Source organism: Zootoca vivipara, chromosome 5, assembly GCF_965207765.1.
Source record: "Zootoca vivipara chromosome 5, rZooViv2.hap1.1, whole genome shotgun sequence".
NCBI classification, from domain to species: Eukaryota; Metazoa; Chordata; class Lepidosauria; order Squamata; family Lacertidae; genus Zootoca; species Zootoca vivipara.
The window spans coordinates 69882105-69909125 of record NC_142588.1 but is presented as its reverse complement, the minus strand read 5'-3'; the positions used below and the strand labels follow the sequence as shown (position 1 = coordinate 69909125).

The 27021-nt window shown below is 43.7% G+C and overlaps 2 protein-coding genes across 12 annotated transcripts in view; one reads left to right on the top strand and one right to left on the bottom strand.

Annotated features, from left to right (window-relative positions):
- FBXO36 (F-box protein 36) overlaps positions 1-4714 on the bottom strand; it is a 29729-nt gene extending 25015 nt beyond the window's left edge. Inside the window, exon 1 of the mRNA XM_035133972.3 lies at positions 4523-4714. Within this exon, the coding sequence (XP_034989863.2) occupies positions 4523-4618 (96 nt within the window). The 5' untranslated portion in view covers positions 4619-4714. The remainder of the gene's footprint in view (positions 1-4522) is intronic.
- A 432-nt stretch (positions 4715-5146) lies between these two features.
- The window catches only part of TRIP12 (thyroid hormone receptor interactor 12), a 75850-nt gene continuing 53975 nt past the window's right edge, over positions 5147-27021 (top strand). For 8 of the 11 annotated variants that reach the window (XM_060274517.2, XM_060274516.2, XM_060274515.2 and 5 more), the window contains exon 1: positions 5147-5287. The gene's annotated coding sequence lies outside the window, so the exon portion shown is untranslated. Of the gene's footprint in view, positions 5288-10488; positions 10571-27021 lie in introns of those variants that run through there. The other 3 variants (XM_088669749.1, XM_088669748.1, XM_060274511.2) reach the window with 2 other exon arrangements.

The following is a 27021-nucleotide window of genomic DNA, read 5'->3' as shown; positions in this document are numbered from 1 at the left end:
TTTATCAGTGGAACTTATGAAGTGCTTTTTTTCTGTAAGAGTAATGACTTGAAATGAAATCTTATACACAAGTATTTATGTTAAAATCAGGGCTCCCCCCCCCCAGCCAGAGCTCACTGGAGCTCAGTTCTGGCACCTCTCAGGTAGGCACAACTGCCATTCTAAGGGAACAAATGAGGAGTTCATGTTCAGCTCTGACACTTATTTTTCTAGAAAAATAGACTCATTAAAATATATAGGAAAATACAACTTGGACCTTTATGGAAAGAAATAAGGTGTTCCATAGAAATTAATGCATTTGTCTTAGATAATTTTACATTACAGTAATTAACCAGCCTGGTCAAATCAAGTTGATGACAGATGTAATATTAATTACACATTCAGAATATTCACTAGTTACATTTCTATTGTTATCAATCCTATCTTATAACGAGTCCACTGCTTAAGAAGCTTAAATGCCAGATTTCTTTGTCTCTTTCTTATCTAACCCATAATGATCCTACTCTTTTAACTTTACCATCTGGAACAACTTCCTTGCATTAACAACTTCCATCTTTTACCCACCTAGTCTCTTTGATTCATGACTCACTACTGCCCATTAAACTTTTTTTTTAAAAAAACCCACCCAAATCTTAGAAGTTCAACTGTTACCTTGCTTTTATTAGTGTTTCTGGATTGCTGGTCATTATGTCCTTCTGTGTACCCTCATATGATCTGCTGTTAGTCTCCCTTCACCACCCCATCTCCAATAAATTTTAAAAAGAAATGCCAACATGCAACCAGGGTTTGGCAATTATTTGACTATAGAGATAAAATCCAGAGAATATCCCCCCTCACATGAAGATTAATTCTCAAATGAAAAAATTCTCCTTCCTTTGTTGTCTTGCTTGCATTGCTTTATAGATTGTAAATCTCCTGGGACGAGGTTCTGTCATACTTTGCAAAGTGCAATACACATAGATAGCACTTTATTTATCAACATCATCATCATGATTATCATCATTCTTTATTTCATCCTGCTGTTATGGGGGAGAGAAACTCCTAAAAGATTCTTTCCCTCACAACTAACCGAAAAACATTTATTTTACAGTTATTTAGGTTGTATATCTATGACTAGAATATTGGTCTTACTGATTTCCACTTCTTTTCATAATCTAAACAAAGAAGTTATACTGTATTCTACATTTAGAATCTTTTTATTACATTACAATAACCTGCAGCTGGAATGTTAACTGGGTACTCTTCCTTTTCTATGCACCCTCAGGAAAGTTCTTTCCTAAACAGAAAGGTCGCAAATTGTATGCAGGCACCAGATTTGGTGTAACTGAAGGAGAATCTCAATCCCTGTATATTACGTATATGCATCAGTTTGGGGATATACTGTATCTCACATTCACAGAGTGGAAATGTATTTCTTCTCTGAAATTGTTGAGAGTTTACAGTAAGAAAAATCAAAATGTTGTTCTTTGCTTCCCCTTCCGTACTTCCAGAAACTTTTAATTTTTGAGGAAGTTGTTCCAGGAATTCACATGGCTTCTTAACACTGAAAGTTTCGCTCACTTAATGCTTCCGCAGAAGCAGTTGCTTTGATGCAGCTGTAACGGTCACTGTGCCAGAGAGATCAACGTGGCAGAAAAGCAACTTAAGGGATAAAGGAGAAAAGCTAAATCAAGCTCAATTTCCCCTTCTGAGCTGCCAGAACAGGTCACCAACTAGAGACAGAACCTTCATGATTCTGGATCCCGTGGAATCAAAGCAGTTAGGAGATGTGTCAGTTATATTACAGAAAACAACAACATGAAAAACAGCACTAGTAGGTAAACCACTATATTAAAAGCATACAGTAGTGACAGTATTCTCAATTCTTTGGATTCTAGAGTGATGTTACAGCAGTATCAGGTCAAAGAAGGGCAATGAGAAACATTATCCTTCAGGATCTGTATATGAGATACTGTCTCCCCCTGAACAGACGGCCACTTTGATTTACATATACACCCACTAAAAATAATTTTGCAGTACCAGGTATAGGATTTCTGCATACAGCTCTCTCACAAATGCTGAGAGCCTAAAATCAAAATATTGTAACTTGCCATAACACTCCCTCTGGAGGAGAGATATTACTTTGACTAGAGATTAAACCAGTGATGGGCAACCTTTTGAGCTTGGTGTGTCAAAATTGGCCAAAAAATGAAGCATAACTCGGGTGGTGTGTCACTTCGAGAAAAAAACCATAATTTCACAATATTTATAGTTTAAATAACAACAATGTATATTTGTTTCCCCTTAAAAAAAATGAAAAGGGGTGGAAAAAAATAAAGTTTTTTTTTAAAAAAAATATTAAAAAGGGGAAAAAATAAGACAAAACCCAGAGGTCTTTCCCAATGGGACTCTGAGCTCAGGCCTTCCTCCAATGGGTCTGCCACTGGGGAGGTGGGCTCTGGTTGGGCCTGTGCCTCCTCGTGGCCCTCTCCAGCCCACCTCTCCCCTCACTCGGCTATGCTTGCGTGGTGGCGGGGCAACAGAGAAGGGGTTTCAGCTTAATTGGGTGTCTCTTCTCTCTTCCCGGGATGGTGGCGAGGTGGCGGCGGTGGCAGCACCGAGGTCGGGGTTCTTCTCCCTCCTCCAAGGGCCCCCTCCTCTCCCTTGAGGCAGGGGCGATGGGGACGGCAACGGAGCGAGCGGACCCCTGCCTTATTTTTCCTTCTTTTCTCCCTCTTTTCTGCAGTGGCAGCGGAAGCGAGTCCGGGGCTTCCTTTTTCCTCCTCCGGGCTCCGGAGTGCCTCAAGGCCGTCTGTCAGGTTCGTGGGGTGGGGGTGGGGTCTGGCAGCTCCCCGGTTGCTGCACTGGTGGCCCCCAGTGTCCGGGCAGTGGCGGTTTCGGTGGCTTGGAAGCCTGTCCGTCAGCTCTGTCAGTGCTGGTCACTTTCAGGAGCTCCGCGGCTCCGTGCTGCCCGCCATCTTGCCTCGCCGGAAGTCCACAAGGCCCACAGAGATGCGTCACCTGCGGCATTCCGCTGCCGGCCGGAAATGAGGTCTTGGCATGTGGCCGCATGTCACCGGAAATGGCTATGTGTGTCAGTGCTGACACGCGTGTTATAGGTTCGCCACCACTGGATTAAACCTTACTTCTTAAACTGTGGGTCAAACCCACCTGGGAATGAGCAAAAGATGCTTGGATTGTGCACGAAAGTTCCAAAAAGAGAAAGGATCCGAATTTCAAAGGTAATATTGTTCGCTATAATAGCATCGTGACAACATTTTACTGAATTACTGAGTAAGTAACACTATTAGGATTTGATGTTGGAAAAAGTATTCGCAAATGTTGCAGAATGTAGAGCACCTTCGGGTATTTGGTGCAGAAATGCAATCTGGGAATTTGCCAAGTATACACAGCCCTGCAACATGTTGGAGTCCAATTGCCTTATATTTTTCAGGTGAAAGAATTGAGGAATGTTTGAAACACAAACACACACACAGTCAAAATCATGATCAGAGGCAAAAGTAAGCAATAAATGTGAAATTTGTCACTGTATCTTATAGGGTAGGTTTTTTCACAATTGCATCCCTCTCTATTCTCCATCCAAGCAGAAATGAAAGACTCAAAGATGGTGCAAAGTGGTCTAACGAGGGGCTGAGAATGTGTTGCCTGAGGAGAGCACTGAGGGCCAGAGTTGTGGAGGGCTACATTTGGCCCTTGGGCCCAAGGCTCCCCATCCCTGTCATTGATGGAGCAGGATGTGTAACATAGAAATTATAAAAAAATTCCTTCAGTAGCACCTTAAAGACCAACTAAGTTTATATTTTGGTATGAGCTTTCGTGTGCATGCACACTTCTTCAGATACACGTATCTGAAGAAGTGTGCATGCACACGAAAGCTCATACCAAAATATAAACTTAGTTGGTCTTTAAGGTGCTACTGAAGGAATTTTTTTATTTTGCTTCGACTCAGACCAACACGGCTACCTACCTGTAAATAGAAATTATAATTTTCGTCTACAGTACTGTATTTAGAATTCACCCAATATAACTCCTGTTGGAAAACCCACCTCTATGGGAGATGCCTGGGACTATAGGATCCCCTGTAAATGAAAAAGCTCAAAATGGGGACACACATACAGAAAGGTGTGCATTTAACCAGGTACAATGTGCCTTAAATAAAGGCAGCATCTAGGATTAGGGGACAGGACTACCAAATCGGAGATTTAGAGAATGAACCCAGGAATGTTCTAGTAGGGAGGTTTGGCATTTAATTATCAGTGAAATGTTTTGCTTAAGTTCTAGTGGACCCCATTTCCTTTCCTGAATGAGAAGCAAGTCGAGCGCCCGGAGAATTTTCTCTGCACTTTTCTAGGATGCACCTGTTCAGTCCTAGGAAGAAGTAATGAATAGCCCTAAATTCAACTGAGGAACCTCCATTACTTTTTTCACTATCAAGTCAGGCCGCCGCCGCTCACAACAGCGAAGAAGGAGGAGGAGGAGAAATCTGTGGAGGACCCCCTGAGAGGGGAGGTAATTCACTCACCTCCTTCTTGGTGACAAGGAGCTGGTAGAAGTCTTTGCTGGGCGCCGGGGCCTGCCCTCGCGCCTCGAACAAAGTGTCTGTGAGGAGCGACGCCATTTTGGGACGCCAGCGGCCAATCGCTATGGCAACCAGGAAGGGGCGGGCACACGGAGAGGTCACGGGAAGCCCAGCCTCCCCTCTTAAAGGAGACGGGCAAGCTCCTCCGTGCTGGAAGTCGGCGGGTCTTACACTACCCGCGAACGTACGGGAAAGAAAGGGGGGGGGGAGGTCTCTAAATCGGGGCGAAACCGCCAACGGGGAGGCCGCCGCCGCCAGCGGCTTCGCTGACCCTGTGGGGGATAAACGCTTGCGCGCACCCCGGGGGTGACGACCCCAGCGGAGGGATACCTCTTTTTCAGCCAAGGAACGTCTGAGACGAGCGGAGGGGGACGGCAAGGATAGAACCGCCGCCGATCCTTGACGTGTGGGAGGAGGAGGGGGGGCTGCCGGCCCCGCGGCAGGGAGCGCCAAGGCGGGCAGGAGGAGAACACCCGCTGCTGGCGAGTGGGGGGGGGAGAACGGGGGCCCCCGGGCCCCTTTGGGGGTAAAGTAGTCCCCGGCCTCCCCCTACGCCGCTGGAGGGGGGGGGTACGGTGCGGAGGCAGACGGCGCACTGATCGGTGCTGCGGCTTCAGCTGATAATTGAAGGGAAGAGGCGCCGGGCAGGACAGAAAAGGAGCCGGAGCCACAGAGCGCTTTTGCAGAGGCCGCGTCGGGATAAACTAGGTACTGTGGGTCGAGGCGGACGAGGCCTGTTTTTTAACGTTGGGGTTTCTGTGGGAGGGAAAGCGACTCTTCGGCCTCCCCCCTCCCCTCCGCCCGTTCTTCGCCGGGGGGCCGGAGTCGGGGAATGTGGGGTGGGAGGGAGGCGGCGTTGGGTTAGAACATGACAGGGGGAGATTGGTGGTGAGGTAGTCCCGGACCCGACGGGGGCGGGTGAGAGAGAAAGAAAGAAAGGGGAAGGTTAGTGGTATGTGTGTGTGGTGGTGGCTTGAGGCCTTGAATAGGGTTTCAGGAAGTCCTCGCCATAAAGAGGTCTCCTAATATGCACCTAATATACAAGGTGTTGGGGCGGGGGGCGGAGGAGGAGGAAATACTGAACGTAAAAGGCTGGCTTCTTTCTCCCCCACCCCCTCGCCCCGTTCTTAAGAAAAGGAATAGTGAAGAGGAGAAGCCAGGGTGGCAGAAATGGGAGCTGACAAAATGGCCAAACGGCTGCCTGAAGCTTTATCGTGATTCAGCCCTTCCCTTCTTTTCTTCGCCTTCCACGCTCCCGTGTAAGCGGCTCTCTGTTAATGGGATGAATCTGGACCCCACCTTTTATGCCTGGGTTCACAGGAGCGCAGGATGCCCCATATCGCAGCCGTTCTTCTCTTTGCGGGCCTACCTTTAAACCTCCCCCCGCCTCCCCCCCCCGCCACGGTTAAGATTGGCGTTCTGGCTTGTGTGTGATTAAATACAAAAGGACAATGTCAGTGTTGACACTGCGCCCGGTTTGTATTCGGCCCCGCTTCGCAAACTCCCCCAAACCTCTTTGCTAGCCCCTGTCCTCCACAGGGGCCCCTTTTAATTTTGTTTTCTTGAAGTGAGCTGCTGGGTCCCACTGAATTAGTCGTAGCAGAGGGCGGAAAGCAGCCCCCTTTTAGCCCAACGGCGGCGTCGGCGTCGACAATAAAAAAAGAAATGCTAAATGATCTGCTGACTCCATATTGGCCTGGCTTTGGGGGCTGGGGAAGGGGGAAATCGTACTCTGCTAAGCGGAAAAGGGTGTTTGTTTACCCAGTCCCTTTCGGCACTTGGTCCCATTACCGGAGCAGATTCCTTTCGCCCCTATAATTTTACCGTAGTTTGTGTTCCTGACGCCTTCGAGAAGAAACTAGCGTGAGGCTTGTTTGCATAACGCGTCGTATTTGGTTATTTACATTCTTTCCCACCCCCCTCCCTCTCTCCTCCTCCACGCCTCGCTTTTGCGTATCTGCCGACTACTACCGTGCTAGCATTCAAACTGATACCGGGGCTTTTGCCAGCCGTACAGGCCCAGCTGCCTGCTGTACAACTTTTATTGTTCCTCCTAATGGCCAGTCCTGTCGGGGTGGGGTGTTCTTCGCAGTAGGGTTTTTAAAGGCATCAGGAATTCGAAAAAGTTTAGATTAGGAACAAGGAAACATTAGGGCGGGGTGAGTGGAAAGTTTTATCGGAGACTTTAGGGAAAAACAACGATGTATGGAACAAAGGTCCTGCCTGTATCAGAGGCCTACATACTAGGCCTGACAATGTCGCATTTACACAGACGAAAGAAATGAGATCTTGGCATTGGTCTAAATGGATTCAGTGCCTGCCATGCATTTGAGAAATGTTTCTAGAATTAGTTTAGCTGGATTTCAGGATTGTTTTCATACTGCAACCAAGATCTAATAGTTCTGCTGTGGATTTTCTTACTGTAAGTACTAGTTGTTTTCATAACCCTTTTCATCAGCAGGAGGATTGATTTGATACAGATTTAAGGCAAGATCCCATTTTTTTTAAAACACAGTGATTTCCCTAACTGTGACTTAATGGAAATATTGACTCCCTTGGTACTGTTAGGCCTGTCCATAATAATAATAATAAAGGGGGGAATTCAAGGAAAATGGGGAAAGATTCTTTTCAGTGAAAAGGAGAAACATTTCATAGCAACCCAAAATGAAGTTTTCTTCAAAACGTGTGTACATAAATGTTAACAGAAATATTGCCATTTTGGGGGTGGGTGGGATGGTTTTTATTGCTTTTATTGCTTTCAACTTATTCTGAAGAAAGGCAACCAATACGGTAACTTTGAGACTGTTTAAAAATACTGATATAAAATAAAGCTCTTTTAAATTTAAAGATTTGTCCACAGTTATAATTCAGTCCCCCAGAATCTTGTAAGTGTAGCTTTTAAATTACTGCTTGCCTTTCTTTAAAATTTAAGAAACCTGATGCATTGGAAGTGGTCTATAAGATAAAAGGTGATGCATGAATATAAACTAATCTCCAGCACCATCACTTATGTATCATCAGGTGTTGTGTTGCTTCTGTTTCAATGTTTTGATAGGTTTTTTTATGCCTTTCTTTCAGGTACCCCTGACTTTATATTTGTATTGCACACATGCATACAGTTAAATACTATACAAAGTAAGAGTGGCCACCAGATAGAAGGCTGTGTTTGATGCCACTTTATATTGATTGCTAGGAGTTACATCCTTTCTTCTGTAAGAGATATGAAAGCCTGTGAAGGAAGCTGTAGAAGATCAAGGCCCTGGGGTTGTATTACAAGATAATACAAGAGAAAGATAATATTAAATAAGAAGTTAGGTAGATATGGGGTGGTGTGAAAAACATGGGAAGTGTACCAAAGTTATGTTGTTCATTTAAACAATTTTAATAATGTGGAATCTAATCAATGGGGTCAATGTTATCTGCTATAGATTTGCAGCTCTGATACTCCTGAGGGTCTTGTTACCTTGGTGTGTAAGTGATGCTGGCACCCAGGAACTAAACAATAGTTCAATTCAGAATGAATATTTATCTACCCTATGCTTTGGACTGGTTGGGAGCTACATCTAACAAAAACCAGATTGTAACATAGAGCCAGGAGGAGGTTGTAAAAAGGCCCAAATGACTTGCACGCACCTGTAATTGATATAAAAAGACACCCTGAAATTGATAACTTCTGATAAAGCTGTTAAATATCAAAGACATTTTTAAAAAGACAATTTTCATAAATTTGGTTTCTTTAGCTTAGAAGAAGCTGTTTTAAATTAGAATTGGCAAATTTCAAGATATCTAACCTTCAGGAACTGTTGAATATATCGGGACAGCTGTGGTAGAGCAGGAACTCTGAAACTATTTAAAATGTTGTAGGGCAGGCAACAATTGAGTTATGAGAATAAAAGGATCCCTATTCCACACACCTGAACAAGTTTCATAACTATTTCATCCCCCTACAAAACTCTGGTACAATGATTCTGTTTGTGGGGGTTGGGATATCACACAGAATTCCTTATGCCCTTTCCATGCTAAAGAATTCATTGGAAAAAGGTATGGCACTTAAAATTGCTATAAAAACCAATGTCTCCAGTTAACATAATTTGGACTTATTTTACATATTGGTCATTATTGACATTCAAGTGAGTAGCTGAGTTGCCTGCAAGTGATGTGGAATTAATAATTCAATAGGCTCAGATAAGCCTGGATGCAAGGTAAAGGGACCCCTGACCATTAGGTCCAGTTGTGACCGACTCGGGGGTTGTGGCGCTCATCTCGCGTTATTGGCTGAGAGAGCCGGCGTACAGCTTCCAGGTCATGTGGCCAGCACGACAAAGCCGCTTCTGGCAAACTAGAACAGCAGACAGAAACGCCGTTTACCTTTCCGTTGTAGTGGTACCTATTTATCTACTTGCACTTTGACGTGCTTTCGAACTTGCTAGGTGAGCAGGAGCTGGGACCGAGCAATGGGAGCTCACCCCGTTGCGGGGATTGGAACCGCCGACCTTCTGATCGGCAAGCCCTAGGCTCTGTGGTTTAACCCACAGCGCCACCTGCGCTGGATGCAAGGACCTCTAAATGTGAATAAAGTGTAAACCTCAAATACCACATTTCTAGAAGAAGTTAACCTGGCTTAGAATTAATGCTCTGTGCAAAGGAAAACAGGCTGGTGCCTGTGAGTTGGATCTGAATTCCAGAGCAGCATTATCTAGTCCAGGCATCCCCAAACTTCAGTCCTCCAGATGTTTTGGACTACAATTACCATCTTCCCCAACCACTGGTCCTATTAGCTAGGGATCATGGGAGTTGTAGGCCAAAACATCTGGAGGGCCGCAGTTTGGGGATGCCTGATCCAATCCTTAGTTAGCCCTACCAACTTCTAATCATGGCTCATTAAGCTCATAATTTTTACTGAGCTTTCCACTTGAATGAGAATTCCTTATATATGTTAAGATTGCCTTTCCATAGTAGGCAAGAAATAATGAAGAACTGTTGCTGGACAATTAGCTGCTATTTGATTCCTCAGTCACTTAATCACTGACTTCCTGCTAATTAAGTATATGCTGCATACCTGTGAGGCCATTAATACAAAATGATGCCAATTAGGATTCAATACCTGTCCAATCAAAAACACTGTCAATATTGTCGATCCTTTAATATTATGACAACAAAAAAGATAATCAGCAGGTTCAATAGAATAAGAGTAAAGTTGTTTTGTGATCCTATGACTAGCTTTCAAAAATCGCCATCGTTTTTATTCTGTGTTTATGCACCTCTTTCCCAAGAACCTCAGGGTGGTGTACAGTATCTCCTCCATTACCCTCGCCACAACCCTGGGAAGTAGGTTAGGCTGAGTAGGAGTGGTCTAATGTTGAAGTGATCATGAATGAATGGGAATTAGAACCAGAGTTTTCCTTATCTAGTGTAACACTCTACATAACAAGGCAAAGACTTTTTTCACTGCCTACTTTTATTCGGAGATGACTGCAGCTATAAATGGGTAACTAATACTAGAATTAGCCCCCTGGCTACTGCAGAGGAAGGGACAACCTGTTTTTCCTCTTGCTGATAAATGATTCTGTAATTAAATAAAAATGGTAGGCTGGCATCTACCCAGTGGCATGCTTGGAATATTTGACAATGAGTAAATAGGCAGTCAGTTAACCTGTTTCAGAACTTGCATGCCTCTCTTAATGCCACTTATTCTGATCATCTGTAAGTGGTTGGATTGTTTGAGCCCCTGAGCAAGGATCTGGAGAACAGAATAGCTCCTGAAAATAAATCATCTGGCATATATTTTAATTGGGGCTCAGTAAGTTCTTCACTTGCAGAATTTCTGTTGCTGGAAGTTCTACTGAAAGCACTTCTTATGAAGTCGACTCCAATAATTAAGGTTTAATGATTTTTGTTCTTGTTTTAAGGTGCCATAAGACTTTTGTTTTTGCTGCAAAAGGCAAACTGCTTGGCAGAGGTATTTGGAGCTAGTCTTCCGTTTGGCTGAACGTGAGTTTCCCTGAGCTTCCTTGTATCACCTAGTTGGCCTTTTCTACTCCAACAGTACTGTTACATCTACTGTTTGGTCTGCCTAGGAATGTTTACTTTAGTAATAATAATTATTTATTCAGTTTATATATTGCCCTTGATCAAAGGTTGATGGACAACATTAAAAACATATTTTACAGAGCATAATAATAAAAACATAAAGTATAATCATAGACAGCACAGTAATAAAAATAATCATCATTACACACACACCCCACCTTGAACAATCCATAGATTATTTAATGGCTGAAGGCCTGGGTAAAGAGGAATGTTTTTGCCTGGTGCCTAAAGATATGTAATGACAGTGCCAGGTGAGCCTCTCTGGGGAGGGAATCCACAGATGGGGAGCCACCACAGAAAAGGCCTGTCCTCTTGTTTTCACCCTCTGAACCTCTCAGAGAGGAGGAACATAGGGAAGAGTCTCGGATGACAAGCAGTGTCCAGGTCAGTTCATATAGGGAGAGGTGGTTCTTAAGGTATTGTGGTCCTGAGCCCTGTTGGGCATTTTGAATTGGGCCCAGGATTGGCATTACAGTGGTACCTCTACTTACAAATTTAATGCGCTCTGAACGCACATTTGTAAGTCAAAAAAAATTGTAAGTCAAATCCCATAGGAAACCATTGGGAGAAAAAATTCGTAAGTAGAAGCAACCCTATCTAAAAATTCGTAAGTAGAAAAAAATCCTATCTAAACCGCATCCAAGATGGCGGATGGAGCTCCATTCGTAAGTAGAGGTACCACTGTATATTCTCAAACTGGTAAGCAATTTGGCCATTGAATTTTGCACCTGCTGAAGTTTTAGAACCCATTTAGACTTGATAATACCAATACATTGAGGCCCTAGGTTGTTTACTGGAGCTGTTGTGTATATAGTTTGGAAAAAAAGGTGTGCATTTCTAATCAATATTTATTTCTTCATCTGCTGGGCTCATAGCTAGTTTTCAGTTAACCTAGTGTACTGTCTTGGTGAATAAAACAAAGTATAAATCAAGTTTAACTAATACAGTGGTACCTCGGGTTACAGACGCTTCGGGTTACGCGTTTTCAGGTTGCGTACTGCGGGAAACCCGGAAGTACCAGAAAGGGTTACTTCCGGGTTTTGCTGCTTGCGCAGAAGCACTAAATTGCCCTATGCGCAGAAGCACCAAATCACATCACATGCATGCACAGACACACCGCTGTGCCTCTGTCACGGATTACGTCCGCAGCTCGAGGTTCCACTGTATTTGGTCTTCAGCTTTTCTGGTGTGGGGTTGCTTGAACTCCAAGCACCTCCAGCTACAAAGTAGCAAACATCCTGGGATATGAAGTGGCACTCCAACATTAAACAGGGGTGTATCTAGGATAAGAAGTTTATTGTTAAGTTTATGCCCTAATGGCTGTAGATTTTGTCAATCTTTCTGTTTGCCTGCTCAATCACCTGGTAGTTATTGGTTCAAAGGGATGTGCTACAGCAGGGGTAGTCAACCTTTTTATACCTACCGCCCACTAATGCCTCTTTCTTGATGGTAATATTTCCTTACCGCCCACCAGTGCTCGATGGAAGGAGGATTCAGAAGAACCCCCTACCGCCGTAGAACCCCCTACCGCCCACCTAGAATCCTGAAACACCCACTAGTGGGTGGTAGGGACCAGGTTGACAACCCCTGTGCTACAGGTTAGAGTGGGAGTGGAAGCTGGGTAAGGAGCAGTGGGAAGCTTGCAGTTGTGATGGTCAGGAGAAAATGTAGTGGAAAAAAATACAGCTATGGACACAAACCAAGGTAGCTGGGCCTCTGAACCCAAGCAACCTGAAATGGTAGTACAACTTTAATTATATATAATTCTGGATGAGATATGAGGAGCACAACTGTATATGTACCTTTTAACTCCGATAGAATCAGATGAGCTATTGATAGGATTCCAGTAAATGATTATGAGACTGATGGTGATGCACATACCCTGTTTCTCCGAAAATAAGACGTAGCCATAAAATAAGCCATAGCAGGATTTTTAAGCATTCAAGGAATATAAGCCATACCCTGAAAATAAGACATAGTGATAGGCGCAGCAGCAATGCCGGCCACGGCAGGAGGAGGAGGAGGGTAAAAATAAGACATCCCCTGAAAATAAGCCATAGTGTTTTTTTTTGAGGAAAAATAAATATAAGACTTTGTCTTATTTTTGGAGAAACAGGTATATCTTGGTTCTTGAAAGGTGTATCTTGCTTAACTTGTCTCATGTATTAGACCAAGACCAGAGATCAGCTAAAGGCTCTAAAAGTGCACTGTCCACCCAACTGCTGGCTTTCTGGGTGATACTGTTTTTGGACATTATGTTGAGATGAACCAGGCTTATTATTGGCTATTTCTATCAGTACAGCAAGGCTAGCTTCTTGGGGCTGGTGTGAATCCTTGGACCTCCATTGCATTTACTTTTGTATTAAATACTGTAATATCGAGCCTTTCACATGTGGTTCAGTTTGGGAGTCTGGGAGCTGGGGAGATAGCAAGTTCTGAACAGGGTTGCTGTCCTTTAGCTTGGGAATGTTCATGGATCCAGTGCTGTCTTTTTCTAGCTCTGGCTGGTTCACTAGCCTCTTGGGCAGGGATGACCTGGCCACCATATTCTATGCTGTGGTAACATCCAGATTGAATTATTGCCATTTGCTCTTCATGAGATTGCCCTTGAAGACTATTTGGAAATTTAAACGGCAACAAATGTGCAGCTAATCTAATGCCTGCTTTAATACAGCTGTGTTGGTTGCCAGTTTGTTTCTGGGTCCCATTCAAAGTACTTGTGTTAGTGTTTCTAGCCCTAAATGACTTTGGCTTCAAATATTTGAAATGCTATATATGGCATGGCTACCATATACTCTGTAGCATTGGTGTCAGATGAAGTTTGGTGCTCTAACTGTGCTTACAAAGTCCAAGGTTTCTCTCCCATCCAATCTTGAGACATGGTGTATCTGCCAATCATAGATCTTATCACTGCTGAATCTAGATTAAGCAGCTTTGCTGAGCAGAAGGGGACTTGATTGGAAGGAATACAGACGTGAGGTAAATACTGGAATAGGTCAGCTTGTTCAACTTTAGCATATTTGCTTCAGTATGTGCAAAGTAGAACTGTGGTACAATGCCCTCTGAGAGCTGCAGATGTTAAGTATTCAGAAGTTGGGAAATAAAGTAGAGCAGTTATTCCGAAACTTTTTTCTCATGGCCACTTGAAAATTGCTCAGGGTGTTAGTGGACCACCTAATGATTTTTCCGTCCATTGTAGAAGTTGTAATGCACTGTGCTGTATGATTTTTAATTTTATTTTTGTGGTTCTTTCCCCCCCTCTGATTGTATTTTATTGCATTCCAATTTGAATTCTAATACAATCAAGAACAAAAGCCACAATTAAAATCAATTTGAATATTTAATGTATATATACTACAGACCACCTTCATGAAACATGTGTACAACTAGTGGTCCAGGGACCACAGTTTGGGAATCCTTGAGGTAGAGAAATAAATGTGTGTTTTGGTCTAGGAATATAGGACTGAAAACACTGACTGTGTATTTGAACAAACCTTGGATTACAGCAGGGGTAGGCAGGGGTAAGGCCCATGGGCCGGATGCGGCCCAATCACCACCTCAATTCAGCCCGCAGACGGTCCGGGAACCAGCTTGTTTTTATATGAGTAGAATGTGTGCTTTTATTTAAAATGCATCTCTGGGTTATTTGTGGGGCATAGGAATTCATTCCCCCCCCCCAATAGTCTGGCCCACCATGTGGTCTGAAGGATGATGGACCGGCCCACGTCTGAAAAAGGTTGTTGATCCCTGGATTACAGCTTGTGGGTTGTCAGGGGTGAGACATAGGTTGAATTTGGGTGACTTGGCTCCCAGTGGGTACAGTAGGACTAGAAGAGGAACAATATACCGGTAATCTCCTCTCTGGGAGCCTGCACACCGGTGTAGACTGCCCAAAGAAATCTTAGCATTATGTGCAAACCAAGCCATGCCAAAGGAATTTCTCTTAAGGTATTTGCTAACAAGATTATTTTAGTTAGAGAGATGTGCTGCTTATCCATTAAACGTGAGATTTGTTACCTATTATTATTTTTTAATTTGTGAATCACCTCTTACATATGTGTTAGAGTGATTCAGAAATATCATAAACACAGCTGAAATAGTTTTTAAAACAGTACAGAAATAACTGAAGAGGGGTGATAATTTTGTCTTGTTTTTAAACCTAAGGCAGAGAACTTTTCATCCAGTTGGAAAAGCTTGTCAAAACAAGAAGGTATTCAGTTGATTCTGGAAAGTACTGATAATGGGCGTCGATGTCTTATCCTGACAAGAATGCTGTTCCACAGAACAGGGGCAGCCACACTGAAAGCCCTGCTCTGGCCACTATGAAGTGGTCTTCTGATATATTTGGGACTTGGATGATAAACAGTCCTACAGAATGCAGTGTAACCTACTGGGTACATAAAAGTCAGTCTTCTCAAGTAACCTGGTCCTGAACTTCATGTGACCTTATATGTTAGTACCTAAACATGGAATTTGGACCACTAGCAGACTGACAGCCTGTAAAAAAACCAAATCTCCCAAGCATGATGCTGATGGTTGTTTGCCACCACAAGAATCCTAGTCACCATGTTCTGCAACTAGCAGCAGTTTTCTGGACCAACCTCAGCATGTTACAGTAATCCAGCCTTGAGGTTAATAGGGCTCACGGTGTCCCAATCCAGGAATGGCCATAATAGTCTTACCTGCTGAAACTGATAAAAGGCAGTCCTAGGCACTGAGGACACTTGCACGTCCTCCTTCAGGTGGGCAACATATTGACTTCCCAGACCTGGGAACCACTCACCAATGGAGCCTCCATCTTGCCAGGATTGAGACTCAGTTTATTAGGTTTCATCCGAGCTAACACTGCATACAGACATCAGTCCAGGGCCTTCTTAACCATGCCAGATTCATTTGCTGCATTCCAGATTCATTTGCTGCAGAGACATAGAGATGGGTATTATCAGTGTATTGTTGAAACCTTGCTCCATATTTCCTACTGGTAATTGTGGCAACCAAAGGCTTAGCATGGATATTAAATAGCAGTAGAGACTACATGGTGCTCTGTGGCTCCCCAGAGTTCAAGAGCCAAGAAACAACCATCCAGTTCAAGGTGGTTTGAGCATATAATGCCAATCTTGATCTAACTGCACGGACTGCCAATTAGTTTCTGGGCCCAATTTAAAGTGCTGGTTTTGACTTATGAAGTCTTAAATGGCTCAGTACTGTAATAACTCAGCTGTTAAATGCCATCAGGTCCAAGGTGAGGTTTAATAGTGGCCACACAGCTACCTCCTTCCAGGTGCCAGGCACACCCCTCTTATACAAAGACACATTCACCACACCCTGAACCCACGCAGGCTTTGATTAGCCATGATGGACAAGGGTTGAGAGGGGGAAATAGTTGAATGCATGTTCACAAACACCTTGGTAGCATCATCAGGCTGCAAAAAATGAAGCTGCTTCTAATAGTCAGTGGTCCTGGAATTTCAATTACATAATAGTTAAAAACAAATGCAGTGTTATAACATGTATCCTTAAAGTCATGTTGACTTTAGGAATATTATCAATTGTTGAACCGTACTGCTTTATGAAGGTAGCAGAAGCTGATGTTTGATCACATATGCCCAATCTTGGCCTAAAGTATGTTTGTGTTTGTTTGTTTGTGTGTATAGATATTACTCGTTGAGGCTGGTTACCAAGACAAGTTTTTCTGATTTCAGTCTTAGAATGTTGGCAGATCAACCTTGGTGTATATATGTAGAAGAGCCAACTTATTCAACTTAGCTTCATCTCACTTTGACGGCTTTCATGAGCAGAAGGTCAATATTAGCATGGAATCCTTTAGGAATTAGATCTTTGTGAATTCCTGTGCAAAGTGACCTGAATCATTCAGACTATTGTCCGCATCAGAACTGAGCAATCCACCATTTTCCCCCCTTCTCCAAGTATTGTGATGCAATATCTTTAAAGGGCAGAGCTGTATAGACATGCAGACTTTGTGCTTTCACTTTCTTAGTATAAAGTCTTATACTGTACGCATGTTCATTCTACCAATGCAGTGACCAACCTAATGTAAAATCCTAACCAGCTGCCAATTCTATGCCTGTGTCATTGTGAAAAGTGCAGGTGCATCCTGCTTGCAATTGAGTGCTTGTGAACAGAGATAACAGTTGGATATGTTGGATAGGCTGTGTGACATAATGGAGAGCAGCTATTTTCTTTAGAGAGTTCTGGGGTAGAGGGAGTATGTGCTTATATTAGTTTGGGACTGTGTCTAACAGCAGGATAGGCCCTCATTCCTGTTATTGATACTGGAAGATAAGATATAATAAAGTAGACTACCACTTAGAAAATGATTTTTTTTTAATCCTCAATTTAATATTTGACCAATAAATTGAGTGGTGTCACAGTCTACATTTTAATAATGACATAACAGCAGGTTAGAGGAAGAAAGAGGTGGTGTGCCAGCCAGACTTCCTGTTGAAAATGGTCAAGTATGCATGTAAAATTTAAACCATAAATGTCAGTTTCACATTAACATGTAGGAGTGTATTGCTGCCTACTGCTGAAAAGTTAATGCTGCACTCCTTTCTCACTCTTGCTGCTGCTGCACTGCAGACAAATCAAACTACAGTAGGACTTGTCATATTGCTCCAGGTTCATGGTTTGTTTCGCCCAAGAGCAAGCCTTGGTTACCAATGGCTTGTTTGGAGAGGAACAAATCATGAACTTTGGTTCAAGCATCCTCACAAGTCAGACTCTGACTTGTTCCTCGGCAGTATGGCAGCAGTAGGAACAGGGCAGGCTTATAAACTAACAAGACAAATAATAAAATAAGATTAACTTTTCACAGCACCAGCTTCTCTCCAAGCAGTGGAGCCCATGAAGGGTAATGCAGATAGGGTGCCATGGTTCTTAGTATCTGCTACAGAATTCTGTAGGACAAATGATGTGCTCAAATGGGTTAATTGGCCAGCCCACATACCTGCCAATGGGGTTGGCTGCCATCCATGGAAGGTAGGACGGCACTGTTGGGAACAGAAGCTTTGCAACTTCCCTTCCTATGATGTTTCTGCAATATACAGACTGTCCTTCAACACATCCTTCCTGTTATAATGGCAGGCAGTTTGTTAGTCGTGTTTAAGAAAATTAATTAGCAACACTCTTCTTAAAAAACAGTACTTACACAGACTATGAAGACAGCACTGGCTGCTGTTGTCAGTAAGTTTTATGTGGCAGTCAGTGTTTTTTTTCTGGGGGGGGGGATGCAGCGGTATGCATACCCCTAAACATTTTGTGAATCTAAGTTTGGCCTCATTGAGGGGCAGTATTTCAATATGAGTAGGAATATGAGAGTACCCCTTAAAAATTTCTAGAAAAAAAAACACTGGTTAAAGTAAACTGGTTGTGATCTCAAATACAGTTGATAAGGGGCAAAAGAAGCCTCTTACTCCAGCTCTAGGAGTCAGTAGGGGCAGGTTGCTGCTTTAGTCACTGACCATGTTTCTTCCCTCTAGGGATGTGGCAGACTAAATACCTTCCAATTGTGTCTCTTCTCATAACCCAACTCGGCCAAGAGCATTGATTGGGAAGAGAATAATAATAATAACAATAATTTATTATTTATACTCCGCCCATCTGGCTGGGTTCCCCCAGCCACTCTGGGCGGCTTCCAACAAAACACTAAAATACAGAAATTCATCAAACATTAAAAGCTTCCCTAAACAGGGCTGCCTTGGGATGCCTTCTAAAGGTCTGGTAATTGTTGTTCTCTTTGACCTCTGGTGGGAGGGCGTTCCACTGGACGGGCACCACTACCGAGAAGGCCCTCTGCCTGGTTTCCTGTAACTTGGCTTCTCGTAGCGAGGGAACCGCCAGAAGGCCCTCGGCGGTGGACCTCAGTGTCCAGACAGAACGATGGGGGTGGAGACGCTCCTTCAGGTATACTGGACCGAGGCCGTTTAGGGCTTTAAAGGTCAGCACCAACACTTTGAATTGTGCTCGGAAACGTACTGGGAGCCAATGTAGGTCTTTCAGGACCGGTGTTATGTGGTCTTGGCGGCCGCTCCCAGTCACCAGTCTAGCTGCCGCATTCTTGGTTAGTTGTAGTTTCCGGGTCACCTTCAAAGGTAGCCCCACATAGAGTGCATTGCAGTAGTCCAAGCGAGAGATAACTAGAGCATGCACCACTCTGGCGAGACAGTCCGCCAGAGGTAGAGCTGGGTGTCATCCGCATACTGATGGACACCCAGCCCAAACCCCCTGATGATCTCTCCCAGCAGCTGCATGTAGATGTTAAAAAGCATGGGGGAGAGGACAGAACCCTGAGACACCCCACAAGTGAGCCCAGGGGTCTGAACACTCATCCCCCACCACCACTTTCTGAACACGGCCCAGGAGGAAGGAGCGGAAACACTGTATTACAGTGCCCCCAGCTCCCAAGCCCTCTAGACGGTCCAGAAGGATGTTATGGTCGATGGAGAGATCCAACAGAACTAAGAAATAGCTCTCACCTTTGTCCCTAGCCCTCCGGAGATCATCGACCAGTGCGACCAAGGCAGTTTCAGTCCCATGATGAGGCCTGAATCCCGACTGGAAGGAATCCAAATGGTCCGCTTCTTTCAGGCGTGCTTGGAGTTGTTCAGCAACCACTCGCTCAATCACCTTGCCTGGGAATGAAAGATTTGAGACTGGGCGATAGTTGGCCATATTGGCCGCATCTAAAGACGGTTTTTTAAAGAAGCGGTTTAATAACTGCCTCTTTCAGCGGGTCTGGGAAGGCTCCCTCACAGAGAGAAGCATTCACCAACCCGCGAAGCCCATCGCCTAGCCCTTCCTAGCTAGCTTTTACAAGCCACAATGGGCAAGGATCAAAGAGACAGGTGGTTGGTTTCACTCGTCCAAGCAGCCTGTCCACATCCTCGGAGGTAACAGATTGGAATTGATCCCACACAACTTGACTAGACAGGACTCTAGCACTCCCCTGCCCTGGCCCTGCTCCCACGGTGGAGTCTACCTCTTCCCGAATCTGAGCGACTTTATCTGCAAAAAACTGCAAAATCATTGCAGGAGATCATGTGGCCCGTACTGGGCCCCGATGGAGCAGGTGGTTCTGCTAAATTGCGAACCATCTGAAAGAGTCTCCTGCTGCTGTTCTCCGCAGATGCAATAGAGGCGGTGAAGAAAGTCTTCTTCGCCGTCGCTACCGCCTCTTGGTAGGCTCGACATTGAGCTCTAACCCGTGTCCGGTCAGCTTCAGAATGAGTTATCCGCCACCGGCGCTCTAGCCGTCTCAGCGATTGTTTCATTGCCCTCAGATCCGTGGAGAACCATGGGGCTGTCCGGGCTCCATGCAATCAGAGAGGGTGCTTCGGAGCCAAACAGTCAATACCCCTGGTTACATAGCTGCCAAGTTTTCCCTTTTCTCATGAGGAAACCTATTCAGCATAAGGGAATTTCCCTTAAAAAAAGGGATAACTTGGCAGCTATGTGGTTAACTCCACATTCCAGCGGGCCACCAGGGAATTGGCTGAAAGGTCATCAACATGGGATAAAGCATCCCCTACCACTCTCTGGAAACCATTTGGATCCATTAGGTTGGCGGGGCGGGGCATCAGAATTGGTCCCCCCTCCCTGCAGAGGGAAAGGGTCGCAGAGAAGTCCAGTTGCACCAGGTAGTGATCTGACCATGGCACTTCTTTAGTTTTGCTGTTGCTTAATGTCAGATCACTAAACATCCATAGAGGTGAACACCAGGTCCAAGGCATGTCCGCGGCTATGGGTTGGGCCAGACTTATTCAGGGACAGCCCCATGGAGGCCATGCTTTCCACGAAGTCCCGGGCGGCCCCTTGTAAGGTTGTGTCAGCATGGATGTTAAAATCCCCTAGGACAACCAAACTAGGTGTCTCCAGGAGAACATCCGCCACAACCTGAAGCAGCTCGGGTAGGGAATCCTTGGTGCAGCGGGGAGGTCGGTACACCAGAAGGAATCCTGTACTGCCCCTATTGCCCAACTTCCAGAAAATGCACTCAGAGAACTGGGTCTTCCCAATAGGACGCCTGGTATAAACTAATGACTTCCTAAAAATCACTGCAACCCCCCCTCCCCGCCCACAAGGCCTGGGTTGCTGTGCGTAAGAGAAACCTGGTGGACAAGCAGCAGCAAGAACAGGCCCATCTGCTTTATGCAACCAAGTCTCTGTTACACATGCCAGGTCAGGTCCTCCATCCACGATCAAGTCATGGATAGCAGTGGTCTTATGGATCATTGACCTGGCATTGCACAGCAACACCTTCAGGTCGTGTGGGTATCCCTTGCTGATTCCAACAGAAGGGAAGTTCACTACATAACAAGTGGAAAAATTACCACTGTTGGTTCATTCTTTTGAAACTCTCTTTTCTGAGCATGTTTTGTTTCATAAAACTTCAGTTTTACAAATGAAAAATTTCCTTTGATTATGTCTTTTGACTTTATAGTAGTTCCGATGCTACTCCAATTTACTAACAGGAAGGGGATGAATGTATATGAACACATGTATAGACACGATACTTACTAGATGATCATGGACTGTTCAAGTCTCTGTCTATTGAAGCAGCTATTGATTAATGTCTGTTGTTTCCATTTACTGTAATAAGGGAAAGTTTAATCAAATGTAGTTATGGACTGGGGTATAAATAATGAGATAGGTATGTTGTGCACATGCCAGTCTAAGTAGTGATACATTTCAAGAGTGCCAGCGTACATCTCGGGCTTAGATGAAGGACATTCTGTGTGGTTTTTGTGTGATAATTTTTATTTACACACAAATAATACTGCTACCCTATTGGATCTCTCATCATCCCCCTGCCCTGCAAGCTGTAACTTTGGATTCAGAACACAGACCAGGTCAAGCCTCTGAGTCTCTTTCCAGCCCAGTTTTCCTCCTAAACTAGCATCAGCTACTAGCATCAGTTAGTAGTTTCTGTGGCAACCAGTCAGCTGAATTCTTAAGTCATGCAGAGAAATACTTAACACATAGCTGGAACTATTAACTTAACAAAGAAACTTGTTTGGCCACTTTAGCAGTTTGTCTTTCTACAGAATCCCATCTTGCATAGATGGGATCCCAACCTTAGGCTTTGAGGAGACCAGAAGATGCCAACTAGGCTACCCCCAACCCCCCCCCCAACCCTCTAAAACAGGAAAAGGAAACTCAAAAGCAGATAAATGCTCATCACAAAAAAATCTTATATATCCTACTACCTGAACATCCTAAGGGACCCAGGTGGCGCTGTGGTTAAACCACTAAGCCTAGGGCTTGCTGATCAGAAGGTCAGCGGTTTGAATCCCTGTGACGGGGTGAGCTCCCGTTGCTTGGTCCCAGCTCCTGCCAACCTAGCAGTTCGAAAGCATGTCAAAATGCAAGTAGATAAATAGGAACCGCTACAGCGGGAAGGTAAACGGCGTTTCCATGTGCTGCTCTGGTTCGCCAGAAGCAGCTTTGTCATGCTGGCCACATGACCTGGAAGCTATACGCCGGCTCCCTTGGCCAATAATGCGAGATGAGCGCGCAACCCCAGAGTCGGTCACGACTGGACCTAATGGTCAGGGGTCCCTTTACCTTTACCTTTTACCATGAACATCCTAATTCGAAAAAGAACATGAGTAAATATTGTACAATCAAAATGTTAATGTGAATTATCAGAGCTGATTATATATTGAAGCCACAATTGATGGTGTGTCCAGACTGAATTGATATGTAGAAGCATGTATTTATATACATTTGAATATTGCTTTCAGTGAGCTTGGGCATGCTTTATCTCAAAATCCTGAATAATCTCATTGTTTATGTGATCTGTAGTGAACAAAGGCAGCCCTTTTTCTTATCCTTCAGTGGTGAGCTTGAGTGGTGGCTTATAGAATAGGGAGAAAGGGTTAGCACTGGTATGAAGTGCACATAGATTGAATCATAGAACTGTAGAGTTGGAAGGGACCACGAAGATTATCTGGCCCAGCCCCCTGCAACGCTGGAATCTTTTGCCCAACATGGGGCTTGACACCCACGTCCCTGAGAGTCTCATGCCTTACCAACTGAGCTTTTGGCGTCTGAATTGGATCCATGACAAACACGAGCACTGGCATGATGTCATGAACGCTGCTGTCGGCAGTAAGGGCAAAAGTTTAATCTGACTCATTAATGGGGGCATTTTTTGGTTTGTTTGCTTTTTAAAAACAACTAGCCAGCTGATTAAATCTTGGCTGCCTCAAAAATGCATAAATTGCATAAATGTTAACATTCATGATGAGGTGGCCAAGGTATTGGAGCCTCAGCTTCAGGATCTGTCCTTCCTGAGTGCTCGCTGGAAGGACAGATCCTGAAGCTGAGGCTCCAATACTTTGGCCACCTCATGAGAAGAGAAGACTCCCTGGAAAAGACCCTGATGTTGGGAAAGACTGAGGGCACAAGGAGAAGGGGACAACAGAGGACGAGATGGTTGGACAGTGTTCTCTAAGCTGCCAACATGAGTCTGACCAATCTGTGGGAGGCAGTAGAAGACAGGAGGGCCTGTCATGTGCTGATCCATGGGATCATGAAGAGTCGGACACGACTAAACAACAACAACAAATACAAGTCAAAAATAAAAAAGTGGGGTAGTTACATATGTCTCGGAAGAAGTGACATATTGGATATAGTAATAGAATAACACAATTATATTTAGAAATATTTTGTTGTTCTGAGCACATATGTTATTTTACTAATACTGTAAAAGAAGCAGTTTCTTCCTTAATTTCTTAGAGAATAAATACCTAGAGATTCTACTCTGTGTTTCTCTGTTCAATTAACTGAAAGCTGCAGTAATTTTCATCTAACTAAAACAGAACCGAACTGTTTTGGCAGGAGGAGGTGCGGAGGAGAGTGGTGGAAAGCCCCATTGTGTTAGCGGGACTTGTTGAGTTGGCCCTGCCAGAGCAACTGTTCAGTTGAATCTGGCCCAAAATCTTTCTTCCTCTGGAGTTACCTGATGTGAAAATGAAACTATAAGATAAAAATGGATTTTAGCAACATTATTCTTTTTTTCAACTCTTTGTACAATCTTCCCTTGATTCATATTTTTAATTGAAATAAATTAGTGTCCTGTCTAATAATTTGGGTCCTGGTTCTATCTTGTGCTTTCATGCACAATTGACTCAGAAGGGAGTCAAACTGAACTCAATGGAACTGACACCTAAAGTATGTAAAATTGAATTGCTGTTTTAATATGGGTAGATGATTTACCTTCAGCATGGTAGGTAGTGCCTTAGATAACGAGTACTAATATTGCTCATAGGAAGGGGAACTCTGAGGTGTCCTTTCTGCTAAAATAGAGAGGTCTACAGTTAACTGCCCATATTGCTAACTTATATTACCTCCAAAGTATATTTCTAAGGAATTTTTAATTTGTACTGTACTTCTGATCTCAGCAGTTGATCATTTGTTTACTACACTTCCAGTCCCCCCCCTTTCTTCTCTTGCCTCATGTTTTGGTAACTCTGGCCTCTGTTATAATTTCTGTAACTGAAATCAGAATTAAAACAAAAACTACAACTTGCTTAGCATAGTAACGAAGCATAGGATTGATCAACTGTAGCATCCCTGATGCAAATCTCTTCTGCTGCAAACTGACTTTCCCCGAAAATTCAGTGGGTGCCTTAGGCAAGTCATAATTCTTTCAGCTCGGCTATCTGACCTGTTGTCCTGGTTCATATGTAATTCTAAGCCCAAACTATGAACAAGCAATCGTGTTTGCTTTGCTTTGTAACTCTAAGCCGAACATGGCTTAGCTCCCAGCAGCACAATAGCAGCTGAACTATGTGGGGGAGCAAAGTGGCTGCCGTTTTCTAAATGTGCCCCAGTATGCTTGCTCATTCATGGTAAGCCATACAGTAGTTTGGTTTAGTGTACTGTGTGAGCAGAACTTTGTAGTTGTAAATATTATTAAAAATAGCTGAAATAGAATATAGGAAACAGTTTGAACACTTTAAATGAGATACCGGTAAATTAAGAATTAAGTAGGCAAATGGTGACATAGTGTGAAATTACAGGGTGGCAATGTAGCCTTGCAAATAAGTCCACAAAGTCCAATAGCCCACTTTTTTCTAACTCTATTTTTTAACATGCATTATTTTATTAAGCCATTTAAAAATCAAATTATTCTCAAACCCTTAATTTTTTTAATTTGCCCTCTAAGGTTGATGTGGCACTTGGATTGTTTAGAAGCAATAGAATAAGGATTGCTGCTGTTTGTTTATAAAGGATCCTGAATAGATGGAAGATAATGAAGTGGGGGGAGTTACTAGTATTTCAATCTTGAAGTAACTTCAAATAAATAGGTGCTTTTCCTTCCTCCCAAAGACCAGAAAATGTTTCTAGTCAAACTGAGTTGTGTAGCCTGACCTTAGGTATACTTACCTAGAAATATATATTTTATTAAAGGGTGTAACATCATGTGATCTTGACAAGTTGGTCATGTGGGAATCCACGTTAATCTTGACAAGCAGTTCTTGTCCAAAAATAGACCTTGTCATTTCTGCCTTTTGCCTCAAAAAACCTTAGTTGAGATATCAGACATGTGCATATGTTCATAAGTATTGCATGTACTGTTGAGTTTTAATTGCAGTATCATACTTATTCATGAACGAAAGAAGGCATGATAATGTTTCCTGCTTTGCAGAAGTGACTTAGATCTGCCTCCCGCAGGAGCTGTACTAGAAATTGATGGTGAGAAATGAAGTTTGTGAATTCCCAGGTTATGAACTACTTGTTAGTTTTGATGGGACATAAATCATTAAAGTGTTGGTAGCCAGAGCTATGAAAAAAGAAAATTACTGGTTAGAAAGATAGTCACAATTTCACCCTTGCAGTAGAGTATAAAAGTACAGTACCCAAAATTGTTGAAATTCCTCCTTTCCTTATGTTAAGATATGTACTCATCTACATTTTTTTTGTTTCAGCATGCTTGGAATCCAGTAACAGTTGCAGAATGTAATAACTAGCATTTCAGATTCTTCTAAAAATCAAGTTTCTGGCTGTTATTCCATAGAGACATTAAATTAATAGTAGTGTTTGCAAAAGGCTTCTGTACTGCAGGGGACTAAAAGATGACTGTGTTCTTGGCACTGACAAAAAACATTCGAACTAGCATTGTGTATCTAATGAGTTGCATATGCACAAACCATGCAAACACAATAAATTAAACAAATTAAACAGGTAGACATTGTATAAGAGCAGAAATCTAGCTTGAGTTTCAAATAGCGATTCTGCAGGACTTGGCAGTAACTTTTAAAACTGAAGTCAGTTTACCTAGCTAAGACAATAATAGGTGCTCACATTATAATTAAATAGCTTGTGGCCTAAACATGGTTCTCTTTTTAAGAATGGTTCAGACCTTTTTAGAAAGTTCAGATTATAAAGCAAGTACAAATTAACAAAAAAAAAACCTCCACTGTGAGTTTAACATGTTTTGTTAAAGGCTTTCCATGTTCACGGAAACACAAAATGCCAGGAAACTTTATTTAGGCAATATACGTGTATGTACTGTATGGTGTATTGTGATGTGCTATATTGTGTTTGGTTCAAGCTTCATTGCTAACTTGTAGCAGGATCTATGTTGGTGACAGAGAAGTGGAGCAAAATCCCAAATGCATTTGTTCACTGGAACAGACACATGGAGTTCATGCAACTGAAAATATTTTGTAGGGGTTGGACTAGATGATTTCTAAGGTTCCACCTAACTCCATCATTCTGTGTGGGTGGTATTGGTTGCCAGTTGGGTACTTGTAATGTGGAAGAGTAAGGTCAGTTGCATAGATTCCATGTGTCTTTTCAACTGAACAGACAAATCTGGATTTAGGTCCACCACATTTATTTACCGTGTTTCTCATATTATAAGACACGTCTTATATTTATTTTTTCCTTAAAAAACCCCACGGTGGCTTATTTTCGGGGGATGTCTTATTTTTTTAAGTGGGAGCCGGCAACAGTGCGCTGCGCCGAGCCCCAACCCAGCGGGACCGGGTGAGAGTTGGCAGCACGCGCCGCGCGAGACCCGGGGAGCAGAAAATAAAAACAGCAAGGCTGCCCTCCCATTTGCGTGCTGCTGGGGAGCAGAAGAAACGCCGTGATCCAAGGAGCACAGCCACGTTGGCAGAGCAGGAAGCAGCCGCGGAGGCGGCTGTGAGAGAAGTGGCGGCGGAGGGCTTGGCAAGAGGCGGCTGCACGGGAGCCGCTTCGGGCAGCGCAGCGCAAAGAGCCTGGTGAGAGCCTCCGTAACCTACATGCACCCAGGTCGCCTCCTCCCACCCTGACCATCACCGCGCATCTCTTCCCCTCTGGCTTCTCACCGGCGCGGG